Source organism: Nelumbo lutea, chromosome 8, assembly GCF_056320005.1.
Source record: "Nelumbo lutea isolate HS-2025 chromosome 8, American lotus-T2T, whole genome shotgun sequence".
Taxonomy (NCBI): domain Eukaryota; kingdom Viridiplantae; phylum Streptophyta; class Magnoliopsida; order Proteales; family Nelumbonaceae; genus Nelumbo; species Nelumbo lutea.
Genome location: NC_142691.1, coordinates 9690273 through 9709785, shown reverse-complemented (window position 1 = coordinate 9709785; position 19513 = coordinate 9690273). Strand labels below are relative to the sequence as shown.

The 19513-nt window shown below is 39.4% G+C and overlaps 1 protein-coding gene across 2 annotated transcripts; it reads right to left on the bottom strand.

Annotated features, from left to right (window-relative positions):
• Window positions 1-3450: 3450 nt before the first annotated feature.
• Window positions 3451-19427, bottom strand: LOC148842609 (uncharacterized). 2 transcript variants are annotated; one of them, XM_088958044.1, is made up of 6 exons: window positions 19289-19427; window positions 17094-17188; window positions 6354-6615; window positions 6069-6268; window positions 5569-5756; window positions 3451-4079 (listed from the first exon to the last, which is right to left on the bottom strand). In XM_088958044.1, exons 1-6 carry the CDS (start codon window positions 19298-19300, stop codon window positions 3793-3795), a joined length of 1044 nt encoding a protein of 347 aa, XP_088814170.1. In that variant the 5' UTR covers window positions 19301-19427; the 3' UTR covers window positions 3451-3792. The 2 variants fall into 2 exon arrangements, with proteins under 2 accessions (XP_088814170.1, XP_088814172.1); XM_088958046.1 differs by having other exon boundaries at window positions 18906-19305.
• Between the last annotated feature and the right edge of the window lie 86 nt (window positions 19428-19513).

Genomic DNA, 19513 nt, shown 5'->3' with positions numbered 1-19513 from the left:
CATACATGCTTTGAGCCAATTATAAGGATTCTGCAACGAGACCGGATCTGCTCCTCACAACTGGCGCACATCATACCATGCATTAGGAACATCTTCCGCAGTTATTAATTATTATTCACGGGAAATGTTCGTAATGCACGGTGGATGTGCATGTGAAGCGCCCATTTGTGAGGAGCATACCATATCCACTCATCAGTGCCAATTTCCGAGATCGGCTTCAGTCAGTACAAAACCATTCGGACAGCCTTGGGAGATATTCCTGAGACCCGATCTGCTCCTCATACAGTGTGCGTCATATACACATCCTACCATGCATTCGGAACTTTTCTCATATTTATAAGCAATTATTCACGGAAGATGTTCCTAATGCACGGTGGATGCGCCTGTGAGAAGTCCATGTGTGTCGAGTAGATCCCGGTCTGATACTCCAAAGGCTATGATGGTTGTTGGAACGGGTTCTGCACTCAACATTCATTTGTGACAAATATCTGCTACACTTTTAAATTCCAACAAAAACCCTTTAATAAGCGTTTTTCACAAGGAAATATTTAAGCAAGTGTTTGGAACTGATGTCATTCTTAAAAAAATGGTGCCACATCAACTTCACATCTATCTGTTTTTTAGATATTGTGATGTTTGGTTATGCATTATCCAAAACCGTTTTCTAAAATTACATTTTAAAAATCATGAAAAGTAGGGTTTAAGTATATGTTTGGTTTTGTGGACATTTATTGAAAAAATAATGCCACATCAATATCACATAGGCATTGTTGTTTATTGTATATGAAACCACTATTTGATTTTACTATTTATCAAATGAATATTAAAAAACTGAAATGCTTTGATTGATGTGCATGGGGCATTTGGAGAAATGTAAAATTCATATTTCACCAAATGCCTCATCATTTCTTGAAATGAAATGCTAATGTGACACATTTTACTTGAGGTGGAAAACAACTTTATGGGGTGTTACTTGAAATGATCATAAAACATCCAATCAAATAAAAAAAGCAAAAAACGTTTAAAGTAGCGTTTTTCAAACAAGTGTATCTAAAAAAGTCTATCAAGAAACTCCCACGAAACCAAACATACGCTAAGGACATGCTAACAATGTGCTAGCATGACATTGAAAAATGCCTATGTGGTAGTGACAACAATGGTACCAAATAGAAAAAAAAAAAAAAAAAAATACTGCATGCCAATGCAGCACTCTTTTCACAAAAAGCACCTCTCATGAAAATGGCATTGGTTCCAAACACCACCTAAACTTTTTTAAATCCCTAATTTTTTTTCTAATGATTTTTAACATTTTTTCAATTTCCATTTGTTATTGATTTAGTTGATATTAATTGCATGTATGCTTGTTGCATTTCCAGGTTTTCATGATTTTTTTTGTTGTAACTTTCATTTCTTCTTGAATGGGTATTTTGGTAAATTAATTTCTTCCATCACTAAACTTATAAGAGAGGGTTCTTTGTGAGAATTTAAAAGCTCATAGAAGTCTTGTTGCAAATAAAAGTTCAAGAGGTAATTGCCACTATCTCTGAAGTATAAATAATAATCTGCAATTTACCCTTTACCAAAGGGGCTACACAAGGAGGGAGTAGCCCTATCCCCATCCCATAAACCCTCCCCAAGGTGGCAGTGGGAATAGATTCTGCATCTCCTAAATCCTAATGCCATAGCCATGGATGTACCAACTGAGCCACCACGCACCAACCAGTTGATCAATCTTAAACTATGGATGCTTATGTATTTATTTATTTATTTATTTTGCCCTTTTGATAAGTGAGAGTGCTTAAATCATTTTTTTTATTACTTATTCCCATGTCCTTTTTGATCCACCCTTAACCCTTCTAGTCCTTCAACTTGTAACAAATCACTTCTAAATAATGATGTTAGTGGTCTTCTGTGCACATGGCCAAACCATCTTAATTTATTTTCCCTCATTTTATCTGTATGGTTTTTTCACCCATCTATCTTATCATTCTTACCACACCCATATTTTGGACATGTTTTTTGATTGTCCAACACTCTTTTCATACAACATAGCTTGCCTTACAATTGTTTTAATAATCTTTCTCATCTTCTTATTCTTTTCTTTAATAAAAATACAAAAATATCAATGTTTTAAGAACTAATAGAGAAGGAGCCTAGGTCTCTTGCAAGTTTCAAGCAAAAGCTTTGTGATTTGCCATTCCATCCATATATTTGAAATATCTCTTATACATGTATGTTAAATTCATAAACAGATGTTGTGTGGCTGAAAACCCATGCCTGTAGAACATTTACACAATTTTTGCTTAGATTTCTTTACATAAAGGAGATGTTTCCAATGTGTGGGGCTGTGTTGTTTGCGAGATAGCAGTGTAGCACTTAGCACATTGTTTAGATGGCAGTAAATCCATTTTTTCCTTTTATTCGTGTATATATATTTACTTTTATGTATGGATCAGGCATTTGGATCTGCTACCCACAATAACACTATTTATGCCTACCCACGAGACACCTATAAGTGTATATCGGGAATATCTCCCATACTTGTATAATGTCATTGAGGGGGGTTGTTTCCAATGTGTATCTGTAGCACTTTATAGGGAGTTTTGATCTCTTACCAATAAAATGCATTCCAACACCCTACCAACATGATCTAATACCACACATCTCATCATGAGACTAGAGTGCATGATACAGTAGGTGAAGTTGGAAGGGTGTTGGATTGTGTTTTGTTAGCAGAATATCCACTCTCTTGTGGGTTGTGAATAGGTGAGTTAGGAGTGTTCATAAAAAAATGAACCTTGCATTTTGAATTATTTTGTATGTACAGAGCAAAACCTTGTATTTTGCATTATTTGGTATATATAATGCAAATACAGGTTTAAAAATACAATATACAAGGCTTTGCACCGTATGTATTTGTATTTGCACACTTTCCATACTGAGCCTAGTCTCTGTTTATTTGCAAAACAAAGTTCATTTGTATCTATTTCTCTGTTTGTTTGCAATGCAATTTTACTTGCGATAGTATAAATGCATAGGAGTACAGATCAGATAAACATAAATTCTGATCTACTTTTGCTTTAGCTTTTACTTTGTTTACGCTGTATTTTATCCAATTTGCATTGCAAATAAACAAAACAAAGTAAATTTTCATTCAATTCATTTGCACTTCCAAATAAACTAAGCCAAACGCATGGGAGTGTTGTTTGTTTGGGAGGAGTAAATTTGGTAGCAAAAGTATACGATCTCCAACATGGCAACATACATGGGAAAATAATAGGAACTAGGAAAGTTGTTTGTTTGCATGGAATAAAATGGGAAGAAAAACGATATATGGTTCCCACTTCCCACTTTGTATGAGAAGAAAAGTAGAGGGATGCAAAATTTGCATTGCCATTAAAGTGCAAATGAGACCAAACAAAGGTATTCAAAACCATCGTTGCAAAGACATACAAATCTGAAACTGGTGAATATTTTGAATACCTTTAGATTTGCACTTACAAACAAAGGGAGTAAAGAAAACTAATTCAACATGCATGATAATGATGTATCAGTATCCCAACACCCAAATCATCGCAATCAAAAACAATAGCCTCAATGTTCCAACTTCCAAAGCACAAAGAAATCCACACTACCAATTAAGTTGTGAGTGGTCGAGTCAACATCAGTATGATGGTATCGATATCTTGCTCTTTTGTTTTCGTTTGGAAAATATACTTTGCTTTACCTTCTTTGGCATTCCCTCTAGAAACAGTTGACCAGCAGAAACCTACAAGGCCATAACAATATTAGTTATCTTACCTTCTTGACAAGGTTCATAGTCCTAAACTTGGCGTCATCCTTGATGAAGCTCCACCACAGATTGGTAAGGGGGATGGTAGTGGCATGCCATAGAGCATGAGCATCCACAAATCCCTTGTATGGAGGAAAATCATAGATCTCCAAAAGCATAGCAAGACCACCTCCTACAACAACCACCCATAATTTCCAACGTGAAGGATGGTGAGTGAGACCAGCCCAAACAGCCCACAGGAGAAGCTGAACTACACCCATAGAAACACACACTTTCATGTTTAATCCTGCAAGATTTACTGAAAGATTAGACCCTTGAATCAAAATAACTGCAAGAGGAAACTAATATTTTCATCAGAAAGAAAAATCCAGTTCTATGTTAATATTAGAAGTTTAAGCCTGAGCATGATTCATATATGATCCCATGCCAGAATCACTTGACTGACAACTCCTATGCATACTCGCTTTGAGATGGTTATAGGCACCAACATATTAACCAACTTTCCGCATCTTCAATTTTTTATGCAATTGTTAAATCATAAAAATCTACTCCTAATTTTATGAACATTCTTCGCTTTTTCCTCAGTTTAATCCATGTTTCATTAAAGAAAATGATATCCCATGAGGTTTAAGTTTCACCTCGAGACTAATGAATTACCTAACTGGAAGTCCTGGTTCTTTGAATCATTCTCTTGGTACTTCAAAGCATTGATACATGTAAGAGAGAGGTCTAAATTTTGATATTATTTAATTAACAAAAACTTTATATGCAAGGACGGGGGATATTATCAATTTATCATCTCTTCAGAGCAAAAGTTTATAAAGAATAAACTTATGCTATTTTAAGAATCCAGGGCAGTTGGATTAGTCAGGTCTGTGTTATGGGAGAACCAGACCTAGACCCTATGTTGCATGGAGCAAAGTGTTGGGCAGTCAAGAAACACCCAGTCCAGAAAATGAGTGGCAAAAATGCATATGCTGAGATGGATGAGCGGAAAAACTAGAAAGAATAGGATCATAATGAAGTCATTTGCAGGGACTCGGGAGTAGATCCAATAGGTGATAAAATGAGAGAAAGTAGACAAAGATGGTTTGGTCATGTGCATAGAAGACCATCAGTAGCACCCATAAGAAAAAGTAATTTGTTACAAGTTGAAGGGGCTTGAAGGACAAGAGGTAGACCAAAAAGGACATGGGTGGTAGTAAGAAATTATTTAAGCGCCAATTATTTAACAACGGACATAGCATTAAATAGAACAGACTGGAAAAACAGGATTCATGTAGCCAACCCATTGTTTTGGGTTGTGTACCTATATGAACAACATTGTCATATTAGTATTACATTAAGGTGTTGCTCAAGTCTTCTTTAAGGATTCAGGTTCGAACCAGACCTAATAAAGAGCTAAGACTAGTATGCTCAATGGAAAATTCTGGGATTTCTGGAAGATTTTGAAATGGTGCAAAAAACATGTTGGTTTTTCTGCCAGAAAAACCATGATTAGTTGTTTTCTAGAGGTAGTTCCTCCACCCCACCCAATCCCCAATTTATAGAACCTCATTTGTGCACTTTGATACTCAATTTTTGCTTTGACCTATAACAATATCTGGAAAGACTGGAACCATCCAATTTTAAATGTAGAAACTAATATCCAAGCACTGGTTCAAGCAATTGGAGTATCATCTTGTGGTTTATGCACGTTTTAATAGATGGAAATCTTAACCAACGACAGAAAGACTAGCACAATAAATTGAAATCCTTGAAAGTAGAGAACCTACCATAGTCAAGCTTGTAGAAATTGAGATATAATATATGGGTTGTCACAAATGCAATCAATGGAGCAGAAACCATGACTCTAGCAGCCTCAGCCCTCACATTGAAAGTCCGTAGTATGGCCAGAATAAGAGTATATCCAAGTAATGCCACAGCAGATGAGTAGTCTAGCTTCTCTGTTAGATCTACATCACTGTAAATTTTATGGAAAAACACCATGCAACCAAAAAAGAGAAAGTTATCTGATGTGGTCCTATTAGACAAGTAAAACAGAAACATATAGTAAAGGGAAAATTATCTTACTGTGGCAATTTCTATGAAAAGAAATATATGGTTTGGCATCTAGAAAAGCTGAAAGGAAGTATTGTCAATCAGAAGGACATTGTCAGACCAAGTTGTACATAGAGAGTTTGCACTAGGACAATCTAGAATCCGGCCCTTCTTTCTCATTTGTCTTAAATAAAACTAAGAAATAACAAATAAAGGTGAAAACCAATCAACTCACCGACTATGAAATACAGCACTCCAAAACCACGAGTTCATTGCCAAGAACCCATAAATATGCCACAAGCCGGTGTACTCATAATAGGTCTTCCTACTTTGAGACCTTAGAGGCAACTTGTAGTACAGAAGGATGAGAAAGGATAGCCAGCCATGAAAATGCATAGCAAGATTGAAGAAAGAGAATACAACTGAAACAGGCTCCTGAAAAATGGGTAAGTTAATGGTTTCTATTTCTTAGGTGAGAAACACAAAATATGAAATAACTCAATGACTTATTAAACCAAACCTGAATCCCAAAAATACGCCTGAAGGGCCACTTTCCATGATATTTAACAGGTCTTGCACCAAGTACTTCTCGTTCTTTCTCTCTCTCAACCATGCAGTGATATCTACAGTCGCTTTGACAATCCCATTGTTTCCAACGCAGGTAAAGTGGTTCTTGCATGCTCCATTGGCCAGTGATGGAGATACCACCAGAAGAGGAATTACAACTTGCAAAACATGCATCTCCAATGCATCCAGACTTCTTGCACTGATCCACACAAGTCCTGGCATCACAAATAAATATAATGATATGGTAGTGCACAAAACATGAAGTTACAAACCCAAAAGTAATATAAAGATCCTAAAGAAATTAGCTGGTATGAGCATCAAAGTGTTCCTTAAGTTTTGAGCCTATGAATCTTCCGTTTTTTCTGATTTCTTTTTCTAATTTAAGTCATAGGGGTAAAAACCAAGTTTTTTCCTTTCCTTTTACAGTTTTACTATATTTATTCTTCAATCTAGGACAAAACAAGGGCTCAGTCCTTATCTTTTCTGAATTTTCTGTTCTTTCTTCTTTTCTTCTTATGAATATGTTAATTTTCTATGTTTTGATATGAGGTTTTCATTTATTTGGTGAAACATATTTCTAATTATTAGTGAAAGATGATTGCTGGTTGATATGAAACTTGGGAAATTACCCTAGGAATCTTTGTTGTTTCAAAAAAACCCATCACCTAGGTGACAAGACACCCCCCTCTTGCCTAGCTGCACCTTGGCACCTTGACAACTATGATTAGGCCAACAGGCTAGAAGTTGAAGTATTTTTCAGTTAATTGGTGTGGAGTGACAATTTCATAATTATGGTGAAACAGTAACCAGAGCCACCCTAATTACCTCTTCTTGACAGTGTAGCCGGCCAGAGATAGGTGGAAGAGGAGAGGAGAGAAGAGAAGAGAAGAGAAGAGAGGAGAGAAGAGAGAAGATTTGCAATGTAACACTACTGGCGGCGCCAGTGTTTATTTTACTATATATAGGGCGACAGAAATAACAAGGGAAAAACCCTTGTGCCCCCAAGTACAATAACAGACATAACAGAAATAAAAAACACTTTAATTAGACAAACAGGCCCTAACAACTGCAACTATGTTATTTAAAAATTATTCCAACACTCCCCCTCAAGTTGGAGCATAGATGTCAATCATGCCCAACTTGTCACACAAATCTTTGTGCCGTACATGATGAAGACCTTTGGTGAAGATATCTGCAAGTTGCTCTTCCGAGTTGACATACGGTGTGCACACTTCTCCACTTTTAAGTTTCTCTCTGATAAAATGCTTGTCCACTTCAATGTGTTTCATCCTATCATGCAGAACTGGATTAGCAGCAATATTGATGGCTGCTTTATTGTCATAGTAGAGTGACGTAGGATTGCTTACTGCGAAACCCAGTTCACCTAACAGATTTCTTATCCACATGATTTCCGCAACCCCATGAGCCATCGCTCTATACTCTGCTTCAGCACTGGATCTAGCCACCACACTTTGTTTTTTGCTTCTCCATGTGACAAGGTTTCCTCCCAGAAAGGCATAATAACCACTGGTAGACTTTCGGTCATTGACTACTGCCCAATCTGCATCAGTATATACTTCCACTTTTAAGTGACTGTGTTTCTGGAACAACAAACCAGCTCCAGGAAACTTCTTGAGATATCTCAAGATCCTCTCTGCAGCCTCAAAGTGAGTTGTCATCGGGTTGTGCATGAATTGACTAAGGACACCCACTACATAGGCAATATCAGGCCTGGTCATAGACAAATACAGAAGTCTCCCCACGAGTCTCTGGAACATCTTTACATCTTTCAAAAACTCTCCCTGACTGTCTCCCAGATGGTGATTAGGTTCAATAGGTGAATCAGATGGTTTTGCCCCCAACATGCCTGTATCTTCTAGTAGATCTAGTACATACTTCCATTGGGAAATAAAGATGCCCTTGTGAGAGCGGGCAACTTCAATTCCAAGAAAGTATCGTAAGGGGCCTAGATCCTTCACCTCAAATTTAGTGGCTAAGAATTTTTTTAGGCTCTAGATTTCAGCCTCCCAATCTCCTGTGATCACTATGTCATCCACATACACAATAAGAGTTGCAATTTTACCTTCACCTCTTTTTACAAACAAGGTATGATCTGACTGGCATTGTTTGAATCCCATTTGTTGGACTGCTACATGGAACTTACTAAACCAAGCCCAAGGTGATTGTTTCAATCCATATAGGGACTTTTTCAACCTACACACCTTTTGTTCACTGCCTTTGGCACAGAACCCTGGGGGTTGGGTCATGTACACCTCCTCTTCCAAGTCACCATTCAAGAAGGCATTCTTGATGTCCAATTGGTGAAGATCCCAGTCAAGATTTGCTGCCAAGGAAGGGAGAATCCGGATGGAGTTCATCTTCGCTACAAGAGCGAAAGTCTCTGCATAGTCCACTCCATATACCTGTGTGAAGCCTCTTGCTACCAGTCTAGCCTTGTACCTTTCAACAGTTCTATCAGCTTTGTGTTTCACTGTGAACACCCACTTGCACCCCACTGGTTCCTTCCCCTCGGGAAGATCTACCAACTCCCATGTACCATTTTTGTGTAAGGCATCAATTTCTTCCTGCATTGCATCTGTCCATTCAGGTTTTGACAAAGCTTCTGCCACGGTCTTAGGGATGGGAACACTATCCACAGAGGAGAGGAAGACATGGTATGAAGGTGCTCATAGGACACAAAGTTAGAGATAGGATGATCAGTGATACAAGATCTAACACCCTTTCTCTTAGAAATAGGAATATTAAGATCATTGGGGACATGTGAATCAACATTTAAAGGAGCAATGGGAGCAAGTGTACCTGGCTGATGAGACGGATCTGCCTCGGGTGAATCCGATGATGTTGGTTGCATAGTGTCCGGCTCCACAGCTCTTGAACTCTACTGGCTCTTATGGCGACGATGGAAAACCCGGAACGGAGGAGGATCGGGTAAAGGAGGTAGTTGAATCTAAATCGTCGCCTGTTTCTCCTCAACCCTACTCTCCCCTTAAGGAGAAACCGAGAAGAACAGTTGACTCTCAAAGAATGAGACATCAATGGAAACATAGTACTTGCGGGCAATGGGATCATAGCATACCCCTTTTGAGATGAGGGGTAACCAAGAAAAACACAAGGAATAGCCCGATGGTCAAGTTTACCACGAGTAGGTGATAGGTTGTGGGCAAAACAACGACACCCAAAAACACGCATCGGAATGGTGGACAACGGGGCTGTAGGGAACAGGAGCTGATGTGGGGCCTTATACTCTAGTAGCCGAGAGAGCATGCGAGTGATGATATATGTCGCACACAGTACTGCATCCATCCAGAACTGTTTTGGCACATTCATATGAATCAGCAAGCCACGAGAAACTTCGAGAAGGTAACGATTTTTTCGTTCAGCCACACCATTTTGTTGGGGTGTCCTGGCACAACAGCTTCGCTGAAGTGACCCACTCGAAGCAAAGAATTTCGTGAGATCACTATGGAAATATTCCTTTGCATTGTCCGACTGGAAAATATGAATTTTCGTTTGGAACTGAGTGAGCACCATGCGTTGAAAATCTTTCACAATTTGTGGCACTTCATCTCGAGATCGCATAGGGTAAACCCAAGTGTATCGAGAATAATCATCAATCAAAGTAACAAAATACTTATAGCCAACCGCAGTAGGTAGAGTAACAGGGCCCCAAACATCAGAATAAACAATATGAAATGGAAATTCAGATCTTTTATTTCATAAAGGTAAAGAACTTCTACAATGCTTACTCAACTGACAAGTTTGACACTGTAACTGACTCACTGACAATGACTCAAACAACTTTGGGAACATAACTTTTAACGACTCAAAAGAAATGTGACCTAAACGACTATGCCATAAATAGGCTTGACTCTCACTTGACGAACTCGTGGACTCTGCCGCCACTACACCAGCATTATTCTCCAACACGTAGAGACCATCCACCATGCTTCCTCTACCAGTTGTCTTCCTCGATGTCAAATCCTGAAACACACATGAAGACGGAAAATATGTGACTGAGCAATTCAAAGAGTGAGTAATACTACTAATGGACAACAAATTAATAGGTAATTTCGGAACATGCAGGACATTAGGAAGAGTAAGGCCAAGTGGGAGAGATATGGTGCCTCGGCCAGCTATGGTAGAAAAAGAACCATCAGCCAGTCTTACCTTATCTCTCCCAGAGAGAAGGTTATATGTTTGGAACAAATTTGACTTATCGGTCATGTGATTTGAGGCTCCGGAGTCAATAATCCAAGGTGAATCAGTAGTATCAGATGACACATGGAAGGTTGTGGCATTACCTAATGTAGACGCAAATGAGGTAGGAGTAGGCCCAGAATCCACCTGGCGGAGAGTCCTACCATACAATTCCAAATGTTCACGGAAGGAGTTGATAATATCTTCCTTAGGGTCAGAACCGGGATGTCTCTCCTGAGTTACGGAAGGACTAGTCTCTGTCGATGCCAAATTAGCTGAGTTATACCTTTTTTGATTCTGCTGGCCTGGTTTCTTGCCCTAATCCGGTGCTGACTTCTTACCCAAATCCTGTGCCCATTTAGGTTTTCCATGGAGATACCAGCATGTATCTTTAGTGTGTCGTGTCTTCTGGCAGTGAGTGCATCAAAGCTTGCTTTTATCTTCTGTTTTTTTTCTGAGTGTCACCCCTTTTAAAGCCACCTCCGACATTTGTATCTGAATTTCCCCGGACCGCTAAGGCAACTGACTCCCCTTCTACACCATTCATCACATTTCTTCTGCTTTCTTCTGACTGCACCAAGGCATACACCTCCTGGACTGATGGCAAGTCTTTACTACCCAAGATTTATACCCTGATGGACTCATGACTGATTCAGCCCTAGGAGAAAAGCGAACACGCGTTGCTGTGATACAAGTGACTTATAAGCCTTTACATCTTCATCACACTTCCAATTCACATTCTGATAGTGATCAAGTTCTTTCCATATTGATGTCAAATCAGAATAGTACATCGAGAGACTCCTCTCCCCCTGCTTGCAAGTAGAAGATTCAGCTTGTAGTTGATATATCTTGGCATAATGTCTCTGTTCTGAATAAGTGGACTTCGCTTGTTCCCATATCTCACAAGCAGTTTTAGCCCACATAAAGGTCTTCCTTACTTGTGGCAGCATTGAAACCAAGAGCCAAGACATCACCATACTGTTCTCTTGGTTCCACCTATCATGCTCAACACTTCCATACTTCGGTTCCTTTACACTCCCATTGATGTATCCTATTCGCCCCCTAGCAGTGATGTAGAGTTTTATCCCCCTAGACCACTCAAGGTAATTCAGACCATCAAAGGAAATGACAGCCATGGGAAAGCTCATATCCATTCCCCCACTCACTCCATTGTGGCTCCCTGAGATCTCTGAAGTAGCAAAATTCTCAATCGACATGGTCAAGCAGTTAATCAGTCCCCCACACCGGACTTAGGACCCCTCCTTACCCACAAAGCAATGCTCCACTCAGTTCACACCCACACACTCGGGTTTACCAACCAGATTGAGCACAAACAGTACCAAATTCTGGACAAAACTGAGGTAATATTCGGCAGTTTCAGACCTGTATAGTTTTATCAGTCCCCACCTACCAGAATTCCAGAATGGCTAACAGCCACTAATCAGCAGGAGAGATCCTTCTTGCTTATAGTCAACTCAAACCATTGAGAAGACAGGTCAGCATTGACCTACAGTTGTCTTAACACATGAACAGGATCACACAATCCAAGAAAACTAGGGTTACATAGGTTCGACAGCATTCAGCCACCCTAGATTCATAGGGTTTTCACTCGGCACATGACCAAGGAAAGTGAAGAAGAGAAAAAATAGGGAGAATTGTACCAGTCGTAGCTATTCTGTAGTCCAGAATCAGATTTCCTTTCTGCTAGTCTGTTCGATCTATTCTTTGGGTTGATCGATCTTCTCTTGACAGTAGGGTTGATCGACCTGCTCTCTTTTAATCAGCATTCCCACTCTGATACCATCTTGATAGTGTAGCCGGCCAGAGATAGGTGGAAGAGGAGAGAAGAGAAGAGAAGAGAAGAGAGGAGAGAAGAGAGATGGGAAAAGACCCTTGTGCCCCTGAGTACAATAACAGACATAACAAAAATAAAAAAACGAAATAAAAAAACACTTTAATTAGACAAACATGCCCTAACAACTGCAACTAAGTTACTTTAACATTATTCCAACACCTCTCTCTCTCTCTCTCTCTCTCTCTCTCTCTCTCTCTCTATATATATATATATATATATTCTTCTAAGCAGCTTGAAATGATCTTCCTTAATCTCCATGGAGGGGTTCTAAATATTGATTGAAGCACTAATTCCATTGATTAGACATCAATTTCTTTAATCATATATGTCTTCAACCTCCAAGCAAGTTTCTTCTACCATACAACCTTTACTCAATTTCTAAAAAAACCTAGACTAGAAATTCTCTCTCTAGAAAATGGAAATCATCAACTCAAAAACCCTAGAAAAACCCATCAAAGTGCCTCTTTATACCATCCTTCCCTATATCTCACCCAAGGTTCAAAATATCGATACAGACTGATACGCCGATAGGGGCATATTGGCTTGTATCGAGGCTCGTTTCTCTATTTTTTTAGGGTTTTTTTTTCAATCAGGTTCAGAAGGGTCGGTTTAAGGCTTGTCTACCCCCTGAACCATGGTCTGACCCGAAACACCCACTATAGGGGCATATTGCATTCATCCTTGCCCTTAACTTGTCATGAAGACAGCAAGTCAAATTATAAGTCTCAGTTTAGATTTGAAAGAAGGTGTGGAGGTCCTACCCCCTTTAGATTTGAAAATATGTGGTTACTGCATCCGGGGTTGACTAACAAAGTGAGGAAGTGGTGGCATGAGTTTAACCAGTCAGTGGAGTGGGAGGGGATAAAATTCCATAGGAAACTACAATTCTTGAAAACAAGAATTAAGGAGTGGAACTTGATGGAGTTCGGGAGGACAGAAGAAAGAAAGGGAGAATTGATGAAGAAGATTGAAAGCCTTGACCTTAAAGAGGAAAGGGGAGAATATGGAGAGGAAGACAATGATCTCAGGAGAGAATTGAGAAGACAGTTAGAGGATTGCTTGCACAAGGAGGAAATTAGCTGGAGGCAAAAATCTTGGGGTAAATGACTGCAAGAGGGAGATAGAAACACTAGGTATTTCCACTCTCTAGCAGATGGCAGGAGAAGGAAGAACTTTATCTCCAAATTGGTAGTAGATGGAGTTGAGTTAGTACAGCAAGAAGAGACTGCTAGGGCCTGTGTGGAGCATTTCAAATCTATTCTAAGAAGGCCTGTGAGTAGAAGAGTGTGGGTAGAAGGATTGGATTGGCCAGATGTAGGGGTGGAGAATAGGAGAATGATGGAAAGAAGATTTAATATAGAAGAGATCAAGGAGGCTGTATTTTCTATGGATAGAACAAAAGCTCCAGGGTCGGATGGGTTTACAATGGCTTTTTATCAGGATTGTTGGGATATTTTGAAAGATGATCTCTTGCGGGTGTTTAAGGAGTTTTTCAGGAGAGGAATTGTCAATCCGGGTGTGAACTCTACATTTATAGCCTTAATTCCAAAAAAGAAAGATGCATCCCACCTGAAGGATTTTAGGCCAATTAGCTTGGTTAATAGCTTGTATAAGATCATTGCAAAAGTGTTGTCTTTGAGGCCGAAAAAGGTATTGCCAGATATCATTGCACACTATCAAGGAGCTTTTGTGAGTGGAAGACAAATTACTGATCAGATTTTAATTGCTAATGAGAGTGTGGAGAACTTTAAGAGGGATAAGAAGAAGGGAGTGGTCTGTAAGTTGGACTTGGAAAAGGATTATGACTTGGTGGACTGGGATTTCTTGAGGAAAGTTTTGACTAAATTTGGGTTTGGGGCTAGATGGTGTAAGTGGATCATGGGTTGTGTTCGGAATTGTCATTATTCAGTGCTAGTGAATGGGACAATGGTAGATTTTTTTCCAGCCAGTAGGGGTATAAGACAAGGAGACCCCCTTTCTCCTTTCTTGTTCATTCTAATTGCGAAGGTTTTGGGGAAACTGATTCATAGAGCAGATTCTAGGGGGCTCATTAAAGGCTGGAGAGTTGGGAGGGTGGAAACCCCCCTCACTCACTTACAGTTTGCTGATGACACGATTCTGTTTTGTAAAGGCGGTAATGTGAGCTTTATCATGAACTTGAAGTCAATGATACAACTGTTTGAGCAAATGTCCAACTTGAAGGTTGACCTTGGGAAAAGCTGTGTAGTGGGGGTGAATTTGGAGGAGGGAGAGTGTGAAGTTTCGGGGTGGCCTTTGAACTACTTAGGGTTGCATTAGGTGATAATCCTATGAGAGAGAGCTTTTGGAACCCGATGGTGGAAAGGTTTAAAAAAAGACTGGTATCCTGGAAAAAAGAACTACCTCTCTCTTGGTGGGAGAATTACACTAATTAAGGCCACGTTTGCTAACTTACCCATCTTTTTCCAGTCGGTGTTTAAAATCCCAATGAAGGTTGCTAACAGATTGGAGAAGCTAATGAGAGATTTCCTGTGGGAGCCGGGAGAGGAGAAGAGGGATCATAGAGTTAGTTGGAAGATAGTGTGTAGGAGTAAGACTTGTGGTGGTTTGGGGCTTGGGAGTATTAAGAAAAGGAATATGATTCTATTGGGAAAGTGGTTGTGGAGGTTCCCTATGGAGAAGGAGAAGCTATGGACTAGAATAGTGGCAAGTATACATGGGCTGGAGCACAATGGATGGGACGCTAAAATCAGAGCTAGGACCACAAGCAATTCTCCTTGAAAAGCCATTCATGACTTGCTACCAGTTTTCTCCCCTAAATATCAAGTATGATTTGAATTCCGATAACTCCATAAAATTTTGGGAACAAACCTGGGTGGGGAGTGCCCCTCTAAAGGATCAGTTTCCTTCTTTGTATGCTCTTTCTGATTTGAAAAATGAGCCAATCTAGTTTTTCACCACCCCGTCCTCTTCCACTTCTGGGATTGGGTGGACCTTGGGTCTAAGAAGGGATTTGAGGGACTCAGACTTCGACGGTATTTCGAGCCTTATTGCACTTCTTGATAATGTTGTCTTAGACCCCACTAGGGCGGATTCTAGAATTTGGACACCTACCCCCAATGGCATCTTTTCTTGTGCTTCTTTCTTCAAAGTCTTAAGTCAGTCCACCAGTCTTACTTTCCCCCTTTCCCTATTGATGAGGTTTGGTGCAGAGCAATACCTCCTAGGGTTGGTAGTTTTTGTTGGGAAGCCTATCTGGAAAGAATCAACACTGGTGATCTACTCCAAAATAAGAGACACAATACTTTCTTGTCACCCCAGTGGTGTGTTCTTTGTAAAGCGGATGGGGAGACTGGTTTTCACCTACTGATGTCTTGCCATTTTGTGAGGTCAATTTGGGATTGGGCTTTCTCCCTATTTGGATGTAGTTGGAATCCTCCATCAAACTTGCAGGGCCTTTTTTCCCCTTCTTTTTTCAGGTGGCGGATAAAAAGGGGAAGGACTATGTGGAGGGGACTAAGGGCTGCAGTATGTTGGACACTTTGGGAAGAAAGAAACTCCAGGATATTCTCAGAAACTGAAAGAGGAGCAACAGATCTGAGGGCTATCATACATATTAGGGCGATACAGTGGCTGAAATCTTTGGAGCAATTCACAGATTACACTGTGGATGACATGTTGAGGAAGTGGGGTGAAATTGCAAATTGCACACAGACCAAGTCAGTAATGAGTGTGGCTTGGACCCCTCCACATGGTGGATTCTTGAAATCAAACTTTGATGGGTGTAGTAGGGGAAATCCGGGACAATCGGGGATTGAGGGTGTTTTTGGGGATGAAAATGGGGTGATTTCTGCCATTTTCTCAGGCCCAATTGGAGTGGGTGACTCCCTTAGAGCTGAGATCTTTGCAGTTATGGAAGGAGTCCGGAAAGCTAAGGAGTTGAACATCAGGAAACTCATAATTGAAGGGGATTCAGAGGTGGTGATAGGGTGGCTGATTAAAGATCACAATGGCTTATGGAAGTACAACAATGAGAGGAGGAAATTCAAGTGGCTGGTGCGGGAGATGGAAGTCAAGACATGTTGGGTTAAAAGATCGGCTAATTCCCTAGCTGACGGTTTAGCTAAACAAGGGGTAGGAAGGGATTCACTGTTCTGGGCTAAGCTGTAACTTTAGTGTTTTTTTTTCGTTTTTTTTCCTTTTCTTGAGGTTCTTTATTGCTCTTGAAAGATAAGTGTGTTTGTCTTCCTCTTGTAAATCTTCTATTGATGATTTAATGAAAGTGTTATTGATAAAAAATAATAATAATAAGTCTCAGTTTAACTTTAAATTTGACGCATTAGATTATTTTTGAAGGCTATAAAGACATGTACTCCCAAGAGAGAAGAGTTGATCAGTCAGTGCAAATCCCTAGTTCATGATTTTTTTTTCAGATAAAAGAATTCCTTTTTAACATTTTCCAGTTTTCTGAACTATAAGTACCCAATCCCATTCCTCTACCAACCAGAAAGTCCAAAGTTTTCCAGTAAAAACTATTAAAACTACAATGATATCATTTATGAAATTCATATAATGAAAAAAAAAAACTGACATATCAAAAATTATTATTGGAATGATCATAAGAAGAGCACTGAAGCTGACCTGTATTGTGGATCAACATCACCAGCACTAGCATTGAGTACTCCAAGGAAACAAGAAAGCGCCACAAGAAAGGCAACCAAATGGTAATATGCCATCTAATTCACAAATAAAATCTTCTAGTGAGAATTAAAAAGTAAAAAAGCCATGTGAATTTTAGTAGGATCCATGTGAGCTGACATGAACAGATCTTTCTCCATTCCCTTCTTTAATTTCTTTCTATCTGCTTAAGAGACACCCTAAACCTGAGTCTTTTTTGTGTGTGAGACCACAAAGGCCTGTTGTGACACATGGTCGTGTTATGCATATGCTCAAAAAGACAGGCTTCTCTGTAAGTTCAAGGGTTTGGACTTTTATTTTTATTGATTTTCATCAGTAATCAAAAACCTATATTAAGAAGAAAAGGAAAAGAACAAAGTTATGCTAACCAAGCAATTGAAGTATCCAAAAGAAAACCTTAAAATAGGCATACCCATGCAACCATAGTAGGAGAAAAAAGATAATTAGAAAGAAACTACTCTAAAAGAGAAGTTCCTTAAAATAATTAACTCCCCCCAATCCCTAGCAAAATTATCAGCTAATAGATTTTGAACCTAGTGTGCCATCTGAACAAGATGTTCAATCTAGAACTAGAAATCAACGATATCACCTTCCTGATGTGATATCTCAAACACCAAGAACCATCTGAACTGTCCCATATCCAATCAGTGATAAACCTGGGAATTGTCCCTTCACCCCCACATACTAAAACCTTAATGACAAATTAGCCTAAGCCCTTGTAAAAATCCAAACTTCACAAGTCAAAAAAAAAAAGTCAAGAAGACTCCAGCTCCAATTCAACTGGAGCAAGTAATGATAACCTTCCCAACCTGATCTCTAGGTTAGCAACTCCAGAAGGCCCTAGGTTCTCTGACAGACCATAACCAATGTTCTTTTCCTTCCCTTTTCTTTTGGGTTTTACTTTTTTATTGTGAAGAGATCCAATCCTGAACTGCAGCCAACTGAAATCCAATGAGAACAATATAGTTCTCCATCCTCTGGTTACGAAGTCTGTGGAAATACTTCTTAACTCATCCCTAACCAAGATATAACGAACTCCTCTTCTGATAGTAAATCCAAGCACAATTTCAAAAGTGTGAGAGTAAAATTCTCACCCCAACTCCATGAGTTATATCATGATGCACAATATTCAATTAATATCCTGCTAAAGTTGTCTAAAAGAAAGTTGGATGCCCAACAATTTCCATACCCTTAACAATAAGCCATTATAGATTATTAGGTTAGAAACACAAGATCAAGAAAGATGCTGAAGTTTTAAGTCAGTAGTCTATCGCTCAAGGATGTTTCATGGATAAGATTTCAGAAACTTAATACAGTTCCAGGTTTCAACTGTCAGCAATGTTGGAATTTGCGGGTGAGATATAACATCCCATAGAATTGGATTTAACTGATGCTATAATCCCCCAAGATCAAAACTAAAAACAAAATACAGAAAATGGTCGGAACGGTCTGCTTCAAAGGGGTATGCATCTTCGAGGGGGAAAATCCTCCAGCAGTGCAACTGCTCCTAAAACAATTCTTCTCTCTATTCCCAAAAACCATACTACATCTATAATATACAAGAGAAATGGTAAAGTACAAACTGAAATCTAAGTTGCCTAATAAAATTGTATATTCTTACTCTAATCTTTTCAGGAACTATGAGCGTGACCTGCTCTAGGAGTCTCAACATCTACTTTGTCCTAAATCAAATCAATCTCGCATATAAACTTCGGTAAGAAACAAAAGGCAAATAAATCTATGAGCAAAATGCACCTTAAAATGTTTGGAAACCAGTCAAACGTTGAAGTCAGACTGTCAGAGTGATATTCCAGAGGTTATGAACACAAAGAAGATCGATACCACGAGAAAAGGGAAACGAACCAGAACCTCTAATTCACCCACGAGATATCGACACAGAGACCTCACTTAAAAGAAGCATTCATCGAAGTGATCCAAGAAAGACTTAGGATTTTGCATTTGTGAAATTATTAGAGGAAAACCAAATAGATCTCATGTAGAAAATGAAAACAATAACCAAAAAAAATCCCCTCGAACTGCACTCGATTTTCTGAAAACATCCAGTCTAGTCCAGAATCTGAATCCTAACAATGAAATTAAAATGTATTAAAAGAAGCCGAAGTGATTGGAGTTCTCACCTTAGCTCTCATCTCCGGTCTCCAAGCGGGCGAGCATGCTGATGCTGTGTACACTTCGCAATTTCTTTCGCGGTTTTGCAACGTTACAGTGGGAGTTGTCCCATCGTAATTGTGATGAAACGCCCTCTTCAACCGCCAAGTGTCTAAGTAGAGAGGATCTTTGGTTTGAGTGGTCCCATCTTGAAAATCAGCCACATCGGCATGGTTTGTTGGATAAAACAAGTT